General features: G+C 45.1%; 1 protein-coding gene across 1 annotated transcript in view; it reads left to right on the forward strand.

Moving 5' to 3' along the window:
• The window catches only part of ARMH4 (armadillo like helical domain containing 4), a gene marked incomplete at its 5' end in the record, with an annotated part of 60,792 nt that overhangs the window by 14,644 nt on the left and 25,555 nt on the right, over positions 1-20,593 (forward strand). Inside the window, 2 exons of the mRNA XM_083350395.1 lie at positions 1,407-1,625; positions 19,025-19,285. Coding sequence (XP_083206521.1) covers positions 1,407-1,625; positions 19,025-19,285 — 480 coding nt within the window. The remainder of the gene's footprint in view (positions 1-1,406; positions 1,626-19,024; positions 19,286-20,593) is intronic.

Consider the following 20,593-nt stretch of genomic DNA (forward strand, 5'->3'; position numbering starts at 1 on the left):
GCCGTTGTAACTTTTAATGGTCACTACGTGAACTGTTGTAAGTTGAGAACTACCTGTAGTCTAATCTAATTTACTGTCAGAATCCATTTATATCATATTCATAAATGGAATGTTTCAAACATATCCCATGGATTCTGCCATCTCCCGAAGAGAAGAGGATAGATGTGTATTGAACCGGCAATAGGCATTTCAAAGGAAAGGAGAAGCCTTTTGAACTGGGGAAACAAAAGGGGGGGCTAGCATCTGGCTTTTGTCACGGAAGACAGCAATAAACAAAAGGGTCCTAACTTCCTTTTTCCCACGAGATGGATGATACGAGAGGAAGGATGGGGGACTGACCAAATGGGGATTAAGGGGGGTTAAACCGGGAACTCTTTATAAGGGTTTACATCGTGGAAATATTAAGTCCTGTCTCGCCTCCTACAACCAAGCATGTCATAGTAAAGATTCCTTTTGGACTAAGATTTGGCTCCAAGAGTTTTGTCTTCCTAAGACGTGGTTTGGGGTGGGTCCTGACATTTACTATATTAACTGTCATGAAAAAATACATGGTTTTAAGAATGCTAAATCTCATATCAGTTCACTCAAACATTAAGTTTTCTACTGAAGTACTGTCTTGGTTAATAACCCTTCCCTTATAACCCCAATTAGTAGGCAGGAGGTGAGTAGGAAAATGTCTTTTTATTAGTTTTTAAATTTATATACTTTTGGAGTACTAGGAGATTTAATGTATAAGTGCATGCTATAGTGTTTGTTTTTCTTTTTGCATTTGTATAATGTTTATGTTTGTAGTTTTCCTTAATTTTTGTATTATGTGACAGTTTACTTTGCATTATAAACTATTTTGAGATATATATATTCTGAAAAGTCATTGTCCAAGTATATTAGTATATTACATTAAATACAATTGCAACCAACTAGTTCGGTGTTTCTCATCCTTGGGGGCTTAAAGATGTGTGGACTTCAACTCCCAGAATTCCCCAGCCAGCTTCAAACCCCTAAGGTTGAGAAACACTGAACTAGATAGAAAACTAGAAGTTTTCTTTCAACTCTAATATTAGATCCCAAGATCATCCATTGAAAGAGATTGTTAGAGATTCAGGATACACTGGAAGAATTTTTATCTTCATACACCACATAATGAAGTGGTGGAATTGTTTACAGTAAAAAGTAAAGATATATACCAATTCAAATAGCTTCAAAACATTTGGGAATCACCCTTTGTTCATGTGCCAAGAGTTTCCACATGTATGAAATACATATTCTCACCTATTTCCATCTGCTAGTATTGACTGGGGTTTTTATCTCCAGCCATTGGTTAAGGATGATGAAAATTATGAGACATCTTTCTTAGTCACAGTGTGCAATCTTATAGGTCTTACTTGTGATTCTTGCTTGGCTTCCAGAACCTGTCACCCTCCTAGAGAATAAAGAGATCATTTCTGTTGCCTATATTCCTGCAACATTGGCTGATCTGAGGGTGCCAACTGAAATGACTATTGGCACAATGGAGACTATGACATCTCTGCCTTCTTTGGCATCTTCTACAAGGCAAACCACAGTTCTAGCTGCCCACCGAATCACAACAGCTTCAACTTATGGGCTGGAAAGGCTGGAATCAGAAGGTAAGATGATTTGAATAGGGCTCTTTAAAATATATAAGGGACGCGGTGGCTCAGTGGGTTAGGACGCTGAGCTTGTCGATCGGAAGGTCGGCAGTTTGGTGGGTCGAATCCCGAGTGCCGCGTAACAGAGTGAGCGCCTGTTACTCGTCCCAGCTTCTGCCAACCTAGCAGTTCGAAAGCACGTAAAAATGCAAGTAGAAAAATAGGGACCACTACGGAGGGAAGGTAACAGTGTTCCGTGCGCTTTTGGCGTCTAGTCATGCCGGCCACATGACCACGGAGACGTCCTCAGACAAGCGCTGGCTCTTCGGCTTTGAAACGGAGATGAGCCCCTAGAGTCGGAAACGACTAGCACGCATGTGCGGGGGAACCTTTACCTTTACCTTTACCTTTAAAATATGGATAGTCCCCAACAGGAATTGACTGTAAGAGTGTAATGGTCCAAATATCTATACGTGGTAATACAAAAACTCTTATGTTCCTGTTTGGTTGTTGGTAACTTGGGTGAAAGAGTGTATCATAGGGAAACAATTTGGAGTCAAAATTCCTCAAATGGGTTATAGAACATGTCGAAAATGCAGGACCTATGACTCTTGTGGGATTGAAATTTAGCAAAGTTGTAAGTAAGTTGTAAACTTTAAACCTGCCTTAAAGCATAGAATCCAATTGGATGGCTTTGGAGTACACAGTCACTTTCACTTAGCCTAGGAAGAAGGCAATGGTAAATTAGTTCTGGAAATGCTGCCTAGAAAAATGCATGGGCTTGTGCATGTAGTTGCAAGGAGTCATGATTGACTTGGAGACAGATCTCTTTCTCTCTCTCTCTCTTTCTCTGTCTCTATTTCTCTCTCTCCTTGGTCCCAAGCTATTCTTTTTACCAGAACTATTTTTACCAAATTTGACCTCAAGGTTTTTAAGGAATACCATTTCCAAGTTGTCTTAAGAATATCTCTTATTCAAAATACTCAAGAACATCTCATACTCAAACTATTCAAGTATTCTTGGTCCAACATGATTATGCCACAAACAGATTAAACACAGAGCTCCCTTGAAGTGCAAGATGAGCGGCATATACATTTCATAAATAAATAAGTAAATAAAATACTTTTTGAGTAAACTGTAAACATGTGAATTAAGAATTACACTAGATTTCACACTACATTGTTTCTTTACCCAGGGCTTAATAGATGATTATAAGATTCAGCGTTCAGCATCTCCGAGCATGGGGAAATATCTCTCAAGATGTTTTATGTTAGTGGAGTAGCTTCATTTCTGTACTCTGATGTTAAACTCTCAACATTTATTGGAAAGGCAAAGGCCATTTATTCATAATCAAAGGTCTTGTTATTCTTTGAGGCAAGTAGAGGGGGATTGCTGGAGAAAACAGGAAACTTGTCTTTCCCAGAAGGTGATAAGCCTGATCAAAGTTTTAGAATCTGAAAAGGGAGGGGAGGGTGGTTGTAGGCCTAGTCAAAATTTTGAAAATGTTTCCGCCAGAGTAAAATAAAAGTAAACTGTAATAGAAAAAATTAGGAAAGGGGACTGATGGGAAGAGCAGGGGACAGCCATATCAGTTAACTTTCTGGTAAATGGGTTTCAGCAACATTTATTTTAAAAAAGCAGGTTGCATTAATTGTAAAGATTGGAATCTCTCTCTCTCTCTCTCTCTCTCTCTCTCTCTCTCTCTCTCTCTCTCTCTCTCTCTCTCTCCACAAGTGACTCTGAACAACGTACAAGGATTAAACGCCCCCTCCCTTAAACATATAACCCCTAAAGCCCTTACCATCTGCTCTTGGTTTCTCCATTTTTACAAAGTAGGTACCTGACTAAGCTCTTAAAGGACAGAGGCTTTATAAATCATGGAGGGAGAAAGGGACATGAAGCGGCATAGATGGATTTCCTTGCTTGGGGATAAGTTCAGATTAGCTTCCTGCTTTTAATTAGCAATCATTCTTTAAATTGAGTTACTTGCTTTTTTTCTTTTCTATAATCACTACCAACCCATTTGAACTGTTTTAATTAATGTACTAATCATTTTCTGGACAAGGATTTATTCTAAGGAGAGAACTTTTCTAGGAGTTTGATTAAATTTTGGTGCAATAATGGGTCAGGAGCACAGAGAGACTGCCTGCTGCTGTTCCTGCAGTTGTGCAAAGCCATCCAATATCTTTGGTTCTCATGAGTCGCAGAAAAAGAATAGTGTCTATATTGTACAGTATTTATGGTTAAGCTGATCAGGGCAGTTGATCAGGGCAATTGGAGCTAGCTGAAGCTCTGGTTTGATATTTCGTTGTTGTTGTTGTTGTTAGTTGTAAAGTCGTGTCCGACCCATCGCGACCCTATGGACAACGTTCCTCCAGCCTTTCCTGTCCTCTACCATCTTCTGGAGTCCATTTAGGCTCATGCCTACTGCTTCAGTGACTCCATCCAGCCACCTCATTCTCTGTCGTCCCCTTCTTCTATTGCCCTCAATCTTTCCCAGCATTAGGCTCTTCTCCAGTGAGTCCTTCCTTCTCATTAGGTGGCCAAAGTATTTGAGTTTCAACTTCAGGATCTGGCCTTCTAAAGAGCAGTCAAGGTTGATCTCCTCTAGGACTGACCGGTTTGATCGCCTTGCAGTCCAAGGGACTCGCAGGAGTCTTCTCCAGCACCATAGTTCAAAGGCCTCAATTCTTTGGCGCTCAGCCTTTCTTATGGTCCAACTTTCACTGCCATACATTGCAAGGTTTGATATTTAGCAGGTATAAAATAGAGACTCAGGCTTAGTGAAAGACTAAGCTCTCTCTTTTTATAATTAATTTGTAACCAATTACATTTGTAATCTTGTACTTCCTTTTCACTTAATTATCAATGCTCTTGTTTTTTCTAGTATCAGGGTCTTGCCTGCCCTGTGTTACTGAACACATCCATGTCTGCATGACTTGGCTTTGTAATCCCATAATAAATCTTGGAGTTGGAGGCATTCTAGTGTCCTGGTTGTTGTGTCTGTATATAGTTGCAAACAAGGAAAATAGCAGATTGCAATAGAGCTGGGTTTAGAGCGGGAGATTCCGGTGCAATCATTGGTTACAACTTACAAGAAGCGGGAAAATAGACCCTGCTGATTGGTTAGAGTTCAAACAGTTCCACTATAAAAGCTTGCAACATTTGACAGTTGACAGTTGACTTATGTGTATTCAATAAACTTGTTCATTTGCAAAACCACTCTGAGTCCTCGTCTATCAGAACCAAACATTGGCGACGAAGGTGGGATAGACAGAAGACCAGAGAATCGGCGGAATTGCTGCGCAAAGGCGGCAAATTCGAAAGTGTGTCACAGTCAACCGAGCGGCCGCGGCAGAATAAGAAAATTCTCCGAATGGCGCAAATAGGGTCATTGAAAGAATTCGACCCAAACTTCCCAGAGGATTGGGAAGAATACATTGGACAAGTCGAAGGGTTCCTGTTAGTGAATGGAATCACAGACGACCGAAAAAAGGCGGCAGCATTATTGACCATTTGTGGCACACCGGTTTACTGAATCGCTGTCGGACTGTGTCAACCGCAGCCGGTCTCAAGCGTGCCATATGCTGACCTCCTAGCCAAGCTAAAGGTCCATTTTACACCCAGGAGATCCGAACTCTTCTGGCGGCGCATTTTTGAGAAAAGAAACCAGAGACCGGGAGAATCCATACAAAAATTCGTTGCTGCCGTCCGGGAAGCCGCAGTATGTTGTAAATACGACAACTTAGAAATTAGAATTCGGGACCGAGTTGTACTGGGCTTGAGAGACGAGCAGCTGCAAAACAGAATAATCGCCAAACCCACCGGCGATTTACAAGAAGTGCTGGACGAACTTTTAACATACGAGTCCACCGGGTATCGCGACCCCCCCCCGCAGTAGCATGGCCGTGTCTGCCGAGATCAACCAAGAAGGCTATGTGGACTGCGGGGAGGCGGACCAGCAGTGGGAAGAAGATATTGCTGAAGTCTCCAGACGATTCGGGAAAATGGCGCCAAACTCATCCCGAAGTGAGGGGCCTGAACCGAACCGCCGTCACCAAGCCGCAACACCGCAACGACCAACGACAGGGGCCCAACGACCTTGGAGAGACGCCACAACGAGACCGCGCGAAAATGACAACTGGTGTGGCAGCTGTGGAGGCAACCATCCCCGCGCCTCTTGCCGTTTCCGTACCGCAAAATGCAGAGCGTGTGGGAAGACCGGCCACATCCAGGCCATCTGTAGAAACCGCGCTCGCGACAACCGCATTCACGAAGTCGATGTGTGAGCCGAAGGTAAGGTAACCCCTTACTTTAGTGGCAAAGAGACCCCTAGACCCAGGGTTGAAATTTCAAATCTAGGGGAGGTGGCGCGTGTCAATCGCAGTAGGAAAGGGAAAAATAGCAATTTTCCAGATGGAAAATTAAAAATCATAGTCTACCTGCAAGGGGTTCCTTGCAGGATGGAAATTGACTCAGGGGCTTCAGTGTCAATAATTTCCAGTGAAACCCTTGAAAGGGTTGAACAAATAAGTGGAAGGAAACTTCCACTTAGTTCAACAAACATTCAATTAACTGATTTCCAAAAAAACCCAATAAAAATAAAAGGGAAGATTAGCCCTAGCGTTAAATTTAAGGGGTTTCAGGGGTTTTTAGATTTAATAGTAACTGAGGGACAAAGGACTAGTTTAATTGGCCTTAACTGGTTCCCAGCCCTGGGCATTTGGATTGGGGGAATAAACTCAGTAATTAAAAATAAGACCCTCGAATCGGTCTGCAATGATTTTGCAGACGTATTCGATGGATCTCTTGGGAAATACAAAGGTCCCCCAATTAAATTTAATCTAGACCCCTCAGTAAAACCTATCAGGCTTAAGGCCCGAAGGGTACCTTTCGCCCTGAAGGAAAAAATCGAGGCCGAGCTCGACTGGCTTGTAGGCCAGGGCGTCCTGGAACCTGTTGAGGGTGGTTTGTGGGAAACGCCGATTGTCACACCCCTCAAACCCAATGGGGATGTGAGAATCTGCGCTGACTACAAGGCCACCCTGAACATTGGAATGAAAAAACATGCTTACCCGGTCCCGACGGTGAAGCAGGTCCTCGCCACGATCCAGGACGGCGCCATGTTTGCCAAGCTAGACTTGGCGCATGCGTACTTACAATTGACTGTTTCTGAAGAGGCTGCAGAAGCACAGACGATTGTTACCCACAAGGGGGCGTTCCGAGTCCACAGACTGCAATTCGGTATTGCAGCAGCTCCAGGCATCTTTCAAGAAGTGATGGAGAGGACCTTAAAGGGCATACCTGGTGTATGCCCTTACTTTGATGATGTCTTGATAGCTGGAAAAAATGAGGAAATGTTAGTGGAACGGCTTCAACAGGTACTGGAAAGATTTAGGAGGGCTGGTTTGAAACTAAAAAAGGAAAAATGTTGCATTGGGGTTAAGTCCACTGATTTCTTGGGGTTCAGGATAGACAAAAATGGAATACATCCTACCGCTGACAAAATTAAAGCAATTAAATGGGCTCCTGAACCAAAGAACAAGGCTGAATTACAAGCCTTCCTTGGTTTAGTGAACTTTTACCATACATTTGTGCCACACAAGGCTGCCATTGCAGAACCCCTCCATAGACTCTTAGATAAAAAAACTCCTTGGCAGTGGCTGAATAAACATAGAGTTAGTTTCCAAACTTTAAAGGACATTCTTTCCAGCCAATCAACAGTAACTCATTTTATCGAAAATAAACCAATTTATCTAGCGTGTGATGCTTCACCTTATGGGGTGGGGGCTGTTATCAGCCACTTAGACAACCAGGGTATACAAAGACCAATCGCTTATTATTCCCGGACGCTAACCAAAGCTGAGCGGAATTATGCTCAGATAGACAGAGAAGCATTAGCAATCGTGGCAGGAGTAAAAAAGTTCCATGACTACCTTTATGGTAGGAACTTTACCATACTGACTGACCACAAGCCCCTACTGGGACTGTTTACCACGGATAAACAGACTCCCCAGATCATGTCACCCAGAATGCTGAGGTGGTCCATTTTCCTCTCGGCATATTCATTCTCTCTCCAATACAGACCGGGCAAGGACATGGGGCATGCTGACGCCCTTAGCAGACTGCCATTAAACATCACTGAGGAAGACCCTGCCCCGGTGGGGCAAATAATGTCCCTACAGGACATTCCTGACTGGCCTTTAACTGCTAAAGATATAGCTGTGGCAACAAATAACGACCAAACTTTAAAGAGAATAATGGCCTGGGTCCTGAGCGGGTGGCCTAATGCCAACCCTGATGCCAAGTACATTCCCTATTTTAGAAGGAAAGGTGAACTGTCAGTTCATTTGGGATGCTTACTGTGGGGAAACCGTGTGGTCATTCCCGAAATCCACAGACCAGCTATTCTATTAGAGTTACATGAAGGGCACCCAGGTATAGTTCGTATGAAGGCATTGGCTAGGAGCCACTTGTGGTGGCCTGGACTGGACAATGACATTGAAGAATGTGTCGCCAATTGCCATTTGTGCCAACGTTCTAGGCCAGAACAACAACACACTCGCACGCATAAGTGGGAGCTAGCTAGGAATCCTTGGTCCAGGATTCATATTGACTTCGCTGGACCTTTCCAAGGGTTAACATTCCTGGTGGTAGTGGACAGTTTCTCTAGATGGCTAGAGGTAGTACCAGTCAGTTCAGTAACTTCAAGTAGAACAATACAGGTATTAAGGGGCCTCTTTGCCACTCATGGGTTACCGGATGTAATTGTGTCTGATAATGGGCCCCAATTCACCTCTGTTGAATTCCAGGATTTCCTCAAGGCCAACTCGATTAAACACAAGACATCAGCACCCTTCCACCCATCCACCAACGGCTTGGCTGAACGGAATGTGAGGACCACGAAAGACGCCTTAAAAAGAATCATTCGGGGCGACTGGCATCAAAGACTGGCTGAATTCTTGCTGACCCAACATACGACCCCATGTACAGCTACCGGCAAAAGTCCAGCTGAAATGAGGTGGGGAAGGAGACTAACTACCAAATTGGACAGATTACACCCTGACAGACTTCTACCAAGTGCTGAACTGGACATTCCAAATAGAACATTTAAAGTGGGGGATTTAATCTGGGCCAGGAACTATGCACAAGGGGACAAATGGATCCCAGGGGTGGTTACTGAAATATTGGGGCCCCTATTTTACACTATTGAGGGGGAAGGAAATCGGGTCAGCAAAAGACACATTGATCAGCTGAGGAAGAGAACTAGTGGTTGTGTGCCAGTAGATGGGGATCAAAGCATATTAGGGGGGAATTTTACATCCAGGGTCTGTGATAACAATACACCAGATAGTGGGGTAGCAGAACCGCAAAATAACTCATCCCCTGGTAACCAACAGCAACAATTTAGTCCAATTGACTGGGAAATACCCCTGCGGTGTAGGCCAGCGATAGCTGATTTTCAAACGCAAACAAATCCACAAAACAGCAACAGGGAAGCGTCTGAGTCAGGTAGCCAAGAGTCCAGGTCCAACAGAGGCAATCAGCCAAGCAGACAATCAGGAAGAGGTGACCCTAGCAGCCAGAGAAATAGATACCCTTCAAGAGTCCATAGGCCACCAAAATATTTAAAGGATTTTGTACAATAATAACAACAACTGGGGGGTAAGTGGTGTTGTGTCTGTATATAGTTGCAAACAAGGAAAATAGCAGATTGCAATAGAGCTGGGTTTAGAGCGGGAGATTCCGGTGCAATCATTGGTTACAACTTACAAGAAGCGGGAAAATAGACCCTGCTGATTGGTTAGAGTTCAAACAGTTCCACTATAAAAGCTTGCAACATTTGACAGTTGACAGTTGACTTATGTGTATTCAATAAACTTGTTCATTTGCAAAACCACTCTGAGTCCTCGTCTATCAGAACCAAACACTGGTTGAGTAGACAAAATTAACCTCAGTCTGGGAAGGGAGAGAAAACTTACAAATGGGATGGAAATTTCAAAGTTAACTCTTACAGATATTTTTCCAAGAGTATATATCCCAGGGATATATCCATATGAATTGTGGATGTTTTGGCAAGGATGTGACCAGCTGATGTAAAGGAGCCTTTGGTTAAGGTTTCTGGGAGTTGTAGTCCCCAAACATTTGGAAGGCACCTTGTGGAGATGAAGGTACCAAAATGTTTTGTATTAAAAATAAAAATAAAAGAACAGATCATCAGGCATCTGTGAGATCTCACAGGAGCAAACCTCTTGAGGAGGATCCTCAGCTGCCATCCAGATATGATTGGACGTCTGTACCATAACACAGTAACAATTTTCTGTTTTTTCATTAGATTGGTATAATTGCCAAGCATATTTGGTATTTCTTTTAAAAAAATCAGTTTCATTTATGGGTATTAAAAAGGGATGGGAGCAGTGACTGGAGTAGTCTTATTTTACAACAATTATACCTCCCTCCTTCATTCTGGAGATCAGAATGGGGAATATCAGACTGTGATATTGTTTATTAATCCTGGGACAAACCATTTAACACCTTATCCAGATATGGACATCACATACTATACTGTAAATCTGATCAAAGATAGCACAGATGTGTAGAAGTTATAGGGCTCAAAAGTTTGAATCTATTGCCCTACAGAACAGGCTCAATCTCTCTGCCCCCTCCCCCCGTCCTAAAAACTGGGTCCTTAAGGTTGTTTTTTTTCTATCATTAATTTCATTTCATACTTTGGTGTGATGCATTTCTAAGAATAAACAGATTTTTATAATAGAGATATTTATCAAAATTAATTACCACCTATCTCACCCTCAGAGGGACTGGGTGGTGGGTGGTATATAGTGAAAACAAAAGCATAAAAACCATATAGAATGCAGTACATCTGTAAAAGGAAATAGGATGAAACAAAAATAAGTTAAAAGTTTAAATCTAGGGGTATAGAATGTGAGAGGATCTTGACATTTAACGCTATCTGTAGAGCCTTTGCACAATTGTTCATTAAATCAAATATTTCCTAATTATAGAGCAATAACTATTTCTTTGGGTGGAGTGTGTGGCTGGATTCACACATTGTCCTTCAGTGTGACATGCTTTTTTAATTAGTTGGTTGAATAAGCCGGGATAATAAGCTATCAAATAATAAAGCTATGCATTAAATATTTCTATTTAAATAATCATTTCTTATAAATAATAAGCTATACAAATAATGAAGGCAGTATATAAACAAACAAACAAACAAACAAATAATGCAACATTGGTTGGGTTCTATATTGCACTCAGCCAAAATCTAGGATGTCTTTGGTTTATTGATGGGATCCACTTTTTGTTGTTGTTGTTGTTAATAAGTACATTGTATGTGAGATATGGGCCTACAGAGAAAATAGCTGTTAGCTGTGCTTGCCCATTGACAAAATGGCTGCTACCCTGGGCAGGACCAACCATAGAACGGCAATTCATCAGAAAGCAAACTGACAAGCTTCTTTGCAGCCCTCCAGAACAACTGTCTTCCAGCCCCTAGCCTAGCTTATTTGTCTTCTCTTTCTTGGCAGGTGAACACATTTTATGACAAAGTGCTAAGGGACAGCCACCCGCCATTTTTAATTTACAAAGATGTTTCTAAAAGCTAGTGGTTTCCTTCGCAGCATGCCATCTCCTTTTTTAGATTTATCAAAATTAAAATAAGGTTTTTGTGCAGAAAGTTGGAAGGTACCAACAGAACTGTATGTGTGCACATTGGTGCGTATACTGTAGGTGTTGTGTACAGATAATAATAATAGTAATAATAATAATAATAATGATGATGATGATGATGATGATAATAATAATAATGATGATAATGATAATAATAATGATAATAAGAAGTTTGTATGGTCTTGAGAGACGATAGCGAGACAGCAGGCAGGTTCAAACCATTAGCGTTTATTATTGGGCAGAGGTCCCGGGCGAAACAATGCCGGGGATCTCTCTTATTTATAGTAAACTGGGATAGCAACAATAACTCTCAAAACCAATAAACAGGCAGGAATCTCCCGCCAGAACAGGACGCCCAATAAGCAGGAGGCCGGCTGTGGCTGAGGCGGCTTGTTGCCGGGGCCAGCTGGCAGTTTTGACAGCTTATGCCGTACTGCGCATGCGCGGCTCTGTAGAGTTTGACTGCTGTCAGAGTCGGCCGGTTTGACAGCTGTCATTGCACTGCGCATGCGCGGCAGTTTGACAGCTGTCAGAATCGGCCGCTCGCCGCGTGTGTGGGGGGGAATGCTGCGGCAGCCATTTGACGGCTGTCAAACGGCTGCCGGTGATTCCTTATGAGTGTGAGGGGATGTTTGTGTCTGAATATATAACACCCCTTCCCCCCTTGCCCCTGGAGGTTTATGTGGGGTCAGTTCCTTTAGTCCTGTTGCCGGCCCATTCATAGTCCGCTAAGTACAAGGGAGCCTTCCGTGTTCTGGTGGAGCGGCGGAGGTTTGGGCTAGGCTGACTTGTGCTGGGCTGGTCTTCCCTTTCCCCGGTGGGGGGAATGTCGGAGTCAATAGGCTGGGGGTCGGCGTCGTCGTCGGGGAGGAGCGGCGATGGGCTGGGTGGCGTTGGTGGTGCTGGTGGAAATAGTGAAGTGCCCGGTTGGGCTCGGGAACCATGGTTCTGCGGTGTGCGGTTCCTCAGTTGGTCAGCGTGTCTCCGGATGAGCCTTCCGTCTCCTAGGTCGACGAGGTAGACTGGGCCAGTTTGGTCGGAGATCACGCCTTGCAGCCACTTGTCGCCGGCCCCGAAGTTCTTTGCCCAGATGGGCTGGCCGGGAGGGAAGACCTTTGTGGACGGTGCAATGGTTTGTTCGGCGGCTGCCCTGTCGGGATGCAATCGGTCCAATTTTGTGACTAGGCGGCGGCCCCAACGGAGTTCTGCCGGAGACTTGCCGGTGGTGGTACATGGTGTGGAGTGCTGGGCCAGGAGGTATTTTGCCAGTCTGCAGTGCCAATCGCCGGAGATGATTTTTCTTAAGGCATCTTTGGTCGCCTTTACCATGGCCTCTGCGAGGCCGTTCGAGGAGGGGTGAAAAGGCGCGGAGGTGGCGTGCCTAATCAAGTTGGCCTTGATGAAAACCTGGAAGTCAGTGGAAGTGAATTGGGGGCCGTTGTCAGATACGATGACATCAGGCAACCCGTGGGTGGCAAATACCCTCCTCAAACCCCTAATTGTGGCTGCTGAGGTCGTGCTGGTGACCGGAATGACCTCGAGCCACTTTGAAAAGCTATCTACAATTATTAGGAAATTTTGTCCCTGGAAGGGGCCGGCGTAATCGACATGTATTCGGGACCAGGGGTTTTTTGTCACCTCCCACTTGTGGACAGGGGCGTGAGGAAGCGGTGGCCTGGTCTGTTGGCACATGTTGCAGGTTGCGACAAAGTGTTCGATGTCTGCATCGAGTCCTGGCCACCACAGGTAGCTGCGGGCGAGGGATTTCATCTTGACCACCCCTGGGTGGCCTTCGTGAAGGGAGGCTAGGACTTGTTGCCTGTGTGGGGCGGGTACAATGACCCTGCTACCCCAAAGGATGCAGCCGAGGTGGGCTGACAGTTCCAGGCGCCTCTGGAAAAAGGGCTGAAATTCTGGCCCCGGGGATGTGGATTGCCAGCCGCTTTGGACCCAGGTCAGAACCCTGCCTAGGATTTTGTCCTTGGAAGTTGCTGTAGCTATTTCTTTGGCTGAAATTGGATGGTCAGGCAATTCTTGGATGGCCATGATTCGGCCGGCGGGTGCAGGGTCTGGGTCGAGGGTGGGCAAGGGCAGCCTGCTGAGGCCGTCTGCGTGGCCCATTTCCTTGCCTGGTTTGTGCTCAATTTTGAAGGAGTATGCTGCTAGGAATGTTGTCCAGCGGAGCATTCTAGGGGATAGAATTTGCGGGGTCAATTTGTCCCAGGTGAAGAGCCCTAGCAGGGGTTTGTGATCCGTGAAGATTGTAAAGTGGCGGCCGTATAAGTAATCGTGAAATTTCTTCACGCTCGCCACCAGTGCTAGGGCTTCCTTGTCAATTTGCGCGTAATTGCGCTCGGCTTTGGACAGGGTCCTGGAATAATATGCGATGGGCGACTGAGTCCCATCGCTGTGGAGATGGCTGAGGACAGCGCCTATGCCATAGGGGGAAGCGTCGCAGGCGACACAGAGAGGCAGTTTGTCCTTGTAATGAGTGACGGTGGACTTGCTAGAAAGAAGTTGTTTTAATTTATTGAAACTATCTTCGTGGGCTTGAGTCCAGAGCCACTGGGCTCCTTTGTCTAAGAGCCTGTGGAGCGGCTCTGCTATGGAGGCTTTGTGGGGGAGGAATGCATGATAGAAATTTATTAATCCCAAAAAAGCTTGTAATTCAGCTTTATTTTTTGGGGGTGGTGCTTCCCTGATAGCCTTGACCTTGGAATCCGTAGGGTGGATTCCATTAGCATCAATTTTGTACCCCAGGAATTCCGTAGAAGGAACTCCGATGGAGCACTTTTCTTTTTTTAATTTGAGGCCGGCGGTGCGAAATCTTTGAAGCACCTCTCGCAGCCTGTCAGCTAGTATGTCTTCCGATTCCCCTGCGATGAGCACGTCATCGAAATAGGGGCAAACCCCCGGGATTCCCTTAAGAGTCCGCTCCATGGTTTCCTGGAATATTCCAGGTGCTACAGCTATTCCGAACTGCAGGCGGTTCACCTTGAACGCTCCGCGGTGGGTGACTATGGTTTGGGCAATGGCGGTTTGATCTGAGACTGGCAGCTGCAGGAATGCATGAGCCAGGTCCAGTTTGGCGAATATAGTTCCTGCCTGAATGGAGGAAAGCACGTCCCTGACAGCTGGGACTGGGTATGCGTGGGGATTTAAAGCCCTATTCAGGGTGGCTTTATAGTCCGCACAGAGGCGGACCTCCCCATTTGGCTTGACGGGGGTGACTATGGGGGTTTCCCAAGTGCCCCCGTCTGTTGGTTCTATGACCCCTAGCCCGATTAGTCTGTCTAGTTCGGTGTCGATTTTGGGTTTGAGGGCGAAGGGAACTTTCCTAGCCTTAATCCTGATGGGCAGGACGTCAGGATTTAATTTTAAATCAATGGGGGGGCCATTGAATTTCCCTAACGACCCGTCGAACACGTCTGCGAATTGTTGGCAGACGGCCTGTAAATGTCGAGGTTGGAAGTGGTTTATGCCTGAAAATTTTATCCCTAAGGGCTCGAACCAGTCGAGCCCAATGAGACTGGCTCGTTTCCCTGTTGCAATTTGGGCTGTCAATTCCCCCTGGAAATGCTGATAACTAATAGAGAGCCTCGTTTCCCCTTTTAGTTTAATAGGGGCGCCCTGGAAGTCAGCTAAGAGAATTTTTGAGGGGGTAATAGGGAAACGGCATCTGCATTGGCGTGCGATCCCTTGTAGGGTGTCCCAGGACAAAATGGAGACTGAGGAGCCAGAGTCCACCTCCATTTCACAGGGGATCCCTTGGATCCAGACCTGGATTTTGATTTTAGGGCGGATAAAGCTGGTAGTCAGGGTCCCCTGGGTCGTATTGGTGGTCATGATGGATGACCGGCGGGCATTCCCTGGCAATTTGGGGGAGGTCATATTACCTTCCTGGGCCGCCTCCAGGTCGTGAAGGGTCTCGCGGCCGGAGCTGCGGCAGGCGGAGCGAATGTGACAAGTTTTGCCACAGCCATGGCACTTGGCGTTACGAAACTTGCAAGATGCCCTGGCATGATTGCCGCCGCAGCTGGCACACTTGGAGCGGTTGGTGGTCTGCCTTTGGCCTCCGGCCGGACGATCTGGCCCCTTTTCTCCCTCCCGACGAGTTTGGAGGTTGGAGGGTCTCGGGCGGATGGCGTCCACATCAGTCTTCTGCTCGGATGTTTCTGGGTCTGTGCTTCTAGGGCAGTCGTGGTGGACTGACCCCGTGAAGGGATTACCAGGTGGCAGTGCGTCTTCCCGATGGCTGTCCTCGTAAGCCATAATTTCTATGGTTAGTTCAGCCAGGTCCATCGTCGGCTTTGTGACGAACTTTTTCTGAAGCTTCAGGTTCCTCAGACCGACGATGACCTGGTCCCTTATGCGGTCCTCGAGGTCCGGGAACCGACAACGTCGAGCCGCTTGTCGGACCGTAGCTATGAAGGCCTTGGCCGACTCGCCTGGTCGCTGATACTGACGGGCGAAGTACAAACACCAGTACAGCTCGGACCGTCTCGGAGCGAAATGGCGGTTGAGGCGGTCGACCAGTTCGGCATAGGGCACAGAAGCCACCGGAGCAGGGTCGCAAAGCCCTACGGCGACATCGTAGACCGCCGGGCCGCTGAGGCAAAGGAGCGCCGCGGCTTTGGGGCGATCCTCGACAATGTTGTTGACGAGGAGGTGCCCCTCCACTTGCCCGAGATGTGATTCCCAGCCCTCGGGCTGGGAGACATCAAATTCTCGGACGTGCCCAAGGTTTAACATGCTGTCAGGTCCACGGGTCTGCTTAAACGGGGTGCGTGGAGGGCTCTCCCGACCAGCAAGTGACTTCAGCGGTGTCGGCTGGTGGGACGGCTTCCCTCCTTCACTTGTGGCTTCAGCTAGTGACTTCAGCTAACAAGCAGACCCGTATCCCATCCTCGTCGCCAGGTGTATGGTCTTGAGAGACGATAGCGAGACAGCAGGCAGGTTCAAACCATTAGCGTTTATTATTGGGCAGAGGTCCCGGGCGAAACAATGCCGGGGATCTCTCTTATTTATAGTAAACTGGGATAGCAACAATAACTCTCAAAACCAATAAACAGGCAGGAATCTCCCGCCAGAACAGGACGCCCAATAAGCAGGAGGCCGGCTGCGGCTGAGGCAGCTTGTTGCCGGGGCCAGCTGGCAGTTTTGACAGCTTATGCCGTACTGCGCATGCGCGGCTCTGTAGAGTTTGACTGCTGTCAGAGTCGGCCGGTTTGACAGCTGTCATTGCACTGCGCATGTGTGGCAGTTTGACAGCTGTCAGAATCGGCCGCTCGCCGCGTGTGTGTGGGGGAATGCTGCGGCAGCCATTTGACGGCTGTCAAACGGCTGCCGGTGATTCCTTATGAGTGTGAGGGGATGTTTGTGTCTGAATATATAACAAAGTTGGAAGGGATCTTGGAGGTCATCTAGTCCAACCCCCTGCTCAGGCAGGAAACCCTATACCATTTCAGGCAAATGGCTGTCCAGTCTCTTCTTAAAAACCTCTAGTGTTGGAGCATTCACCACCTCTGGAGGCAGGTTGTTCCACTGGTTAATTGTTCTAACTGTCAGGAAGTTTCTCCTTAGTTCTAGGTTGCTTCTCTCCTTGACTAGTTTCCATCCGTTGCTTCTTGTCCTGCTTTCAGGTGCTTTGGAGAATAGCTTGGCTCCCTCTTCTTTGTGGCAGCCCCTGAGATATTGGAACACTGCTATCATGTCACCCCTCACTCTTCTCTTCATTAAACTACACATACCCAATTCCAGCAACAGTTCCCGATATGTTTTAGCCTCCAGTCCCCCAATCGTCTTTGTTGCTCTTCTCTGTACCCTTTCTAGAGTCTCGACATCTTTTTTACATCGTGGTGACAAAAACTGGATGCAGTATTCCAAGTCTGGCCTTACCAAAGCATTGTAAGGTGGTATTAGTACTTCACTTGATCTTGATTCTATGCCTCTGTTAATGCAGCCTAGCACTGTGTTGGCTTTTTTTCCTAAGCATAGATCAAGCTTGTGGTGGTCTCCTTTCTTAAGACAAAGGTATCAAAATAGGCATAATTCTTAATTTGTCTGTCATCTGTTTTATTTTATCTGTGTATCTGAGTGATAAAAATCTGTAGTTAACACCAATTTTAATCCTATTACTTTTAACTGTAACTTTAGCATTTTTAGTTTATGCATTTATTTTGATACTTTAAAACACCGTCAAGAGGAAACACAAAAAATGGAAATACTATGATTTTATTTCCTGATTAATTGCAGGCATTTTCTCTTATAGTTTCTTCCCTCTTCACTGAGATTTTTCTTCTTCTTCTGAACCTTATTGAAGATTGCAGGGCCTCCTAATGACCAACTGATGGCAATGTTTCCTTTTGTTTCTAACACTGAGGAATGTAATGTAATTGGTAATGCAGTATTAGAGCAAAATATTTTAGAGATAGGCAAGAGCCAATGCATTTCTTTCCATGATGTCTGAAATCACTGCATTCATCATTTTGTACAATGTCTGAAAGTATGAGAATTGATGAGTCAAATATCTACTAGTTTGACCAAGGATATTTAATTATTTTCTTTTGAAATAAAGGAGACATGAAAGTACTAAAATTCATTGGGTAGCATTCCTATTTCATTTTTTAAAAAAATATGGACTCTGCTACAGCCTCATTTGATGCATGAAAAAAGCTTTTATTGAAAGAATAAACTATGCATGATAATGATGAATAAATTCTAATATTGGGCAAGTCGAAACAGAGTTGCATCTGTCACAAGGACAACAAGGGTCTCTTAAAGACACTGTTATGCTTGATTGACATCCCAATCTAGTGCCTTACAGATGTGTTAGGCCAACTCTCAGCATTCCCAGCCCACAAGCTGTTTCCAGGCTGGCTAGGAGTTAGTTGTAGGTTATATCTGTAGAATATATCCAATATATCTGGAGGTCACCAAACCTGGGCAGATTTTCTTAAGTCACTGTTAGTCATTATGGCCAATAGGCTGCATGCATCTCTTTTGGAGATTCAAATGGAGCATCCAGAATTACATGGTGTGGTAGGATGGAGGGTTTGTTGTCACTGTGTGTTGTGGGGAGAGAGCACGGGGGGGGGAGGCTCAGCTAATCTCAATGTACACATGTTGTACTTTGACAATAAAAAGGTTTATTAATATTATTAATTAATACACAACAAAGTGATCAATTTCGGTGGCTCGATATTTGTCTCTCTGTTCCCACTAATTAAGCCCCCTAGTAAGTGTGTTAAGCCTCTGAAAAATTTCATTCATTTATAAGGGGTAAAATGAAATAAAAAACACAATGAAGTTAAATGGTTTTACTTCTAGTGGGGTGAGTATCAGTCATTGGGCAAATAGTCCAGTCAACATTAGGATTGTATTGTATCTCTACTGAAAGGCTCTCCTCTTAAGATATTCTTTATTCCACAGATGGGTAGAAGTTTTCACCAAGAGTATGAGACAAGAGGAAAAGAAGAAACTCTTTGTATTTGACAAATATCTTTATCTTTGGAACTTTTCAAATACTATCATTAGATATTCAACGAGGAACAGACTTTAATTAACCCCTCCCCCCAAGACAACAGCCTCTGTTTCAAGCGTCTTCCATCATTACTTTAATTCATTAAAAAAGGAGTACAAATCAATTCATGGCCTGTTTGTCATCAATGAACATCATGATATGATTTTTTTCAATATCATCTTTTTTTAAATCCCTATCTCTTTAGAGGAAGAGGAGGAGGAAGAGGAGGAGGAAGAAGAAGAGGAGGAGGAAGAAATGGATGAGGATGAAGAAGAGAATGATGATGACAGAGAACCCAGTTTAATAGATGAAAACTTAGATGATGCTGACCTTTCCAGTTTTACTGTTCCTGGGGAAACCTCACAGGAACCCTTGGAAGGACTGGAAAGTCCTGCAGGAGAGCTCTCTGGAATATCCTATCATGTACCAAATGCAATTGAATGGGAACAGCAGAACCAGGGGCTCGGTAAGCAATGCCTAACGTGTGGAATGTTTGGGCAGCAAAGTCTCTATGCTTGAAAAGGAAGTTCTTATTTTCATTGCAGCGATCAATCCTTCAATGGTTTAGCTGGTTATCAAATGTAGTGTAGTGGGTGGTGGGTAGTGATCAGGCTAATGAACTAGAAGAAACATTTCCATCCTTGATGTTTTAGTCCTATTTATCTACTTGAATTTATATCCCACCTTTCACTGAAGAGTTTGGAGACCCCTCATTCTGTTTTCCCCCAACCATTACCTGGACTTTTGCAAGATTCATCTACATATTGGGCCCATTATTGGACTGAGAGGCCTTGTTTGTGGTAGTTCATGCCTTAGTCATCTCCTTTCTGGATTACTGTAACATACTCTACATGGGGTTGCCCTTGAAAAGGATTGGGAACAGTGGTGGGATGCAGCCACTTCGCACCAGTTCAGCAGAACCGGTACCTAATTTTTTGTTGCCCAGGCCCAGAACGGACTTCCGGAAGTGGCATCCACACAGAGAACCGGTTGTTCACATATTTGAATCCCACCACTGAGTTGGGGACCTAGTGTGGAATGCATTTATGCAGTCATTTTTTGGCATTCTTCACTGTACTCATATAATATTGGTTCCCAATAGGTTTCTGAGTGCAGTTCAAGGTGCTGGTTGTTACCTATAAAACCCTACTAAGACATAAGGCCAGGCTTCTTGCAGAACATTTCTCCCATTGCTTCCGCTCCTTCTCACCAGATCCAGCAGGGGAAGCTGTATTGAACAATGTCATCTTGTTGGCTCAGGAGTTGTGCTTTCTCTGTGTCACCGCTGCCTTGTGGATCAGCAGCAACCTGGACATCCAATGGCAGCAGCCCTGTTACCCTTTCCTAAGATTTTGAAGGCCTAGCTGTTTCCCCAGTTGTGTGGGCAGGGAAGTTAAACAAGCTATGTTGTTGATGTGGTATTATGATTAGAAGGTATTGCTCACCTTTGTTAGCATAACCTATTGTTTGTAACTATTGGTCTCACTCCTAGTCCAACATACCTTTGCTACTACTATATTTTGGCTGTTGTTGATGTGAGAAAACAAAATAATCAGGTGACCCTTCCTCAAGTGTGCCAACTTAAAATCTTAAAGCAGGGGTCTTCAAACTTGGCTCTTTTATGACTTGTGGACTTCAACTCCCAGAATTCCTCAGCATTGCTGGCTGAGGAATTCTGGGCGTTGAAGTCCACAAGTCAGAAAAGGGCCAAGTTTGAAGACCCCTGTCTTAAAGGAAAGAATGGAAATAAAAGTAATAAATAAATGTGTACCCT

This window comes from Vipera ursinii (assembly GCF_947247035.1).
Source record: "Vipera ursinii genome assembly, chromosome: 1".
Taxonomy (NCBI): Eukaryota; Metazoa; Chordata; class Lepidosauria; order Squamata; family Viperidae; genus Vipera; species Vipera ursinii.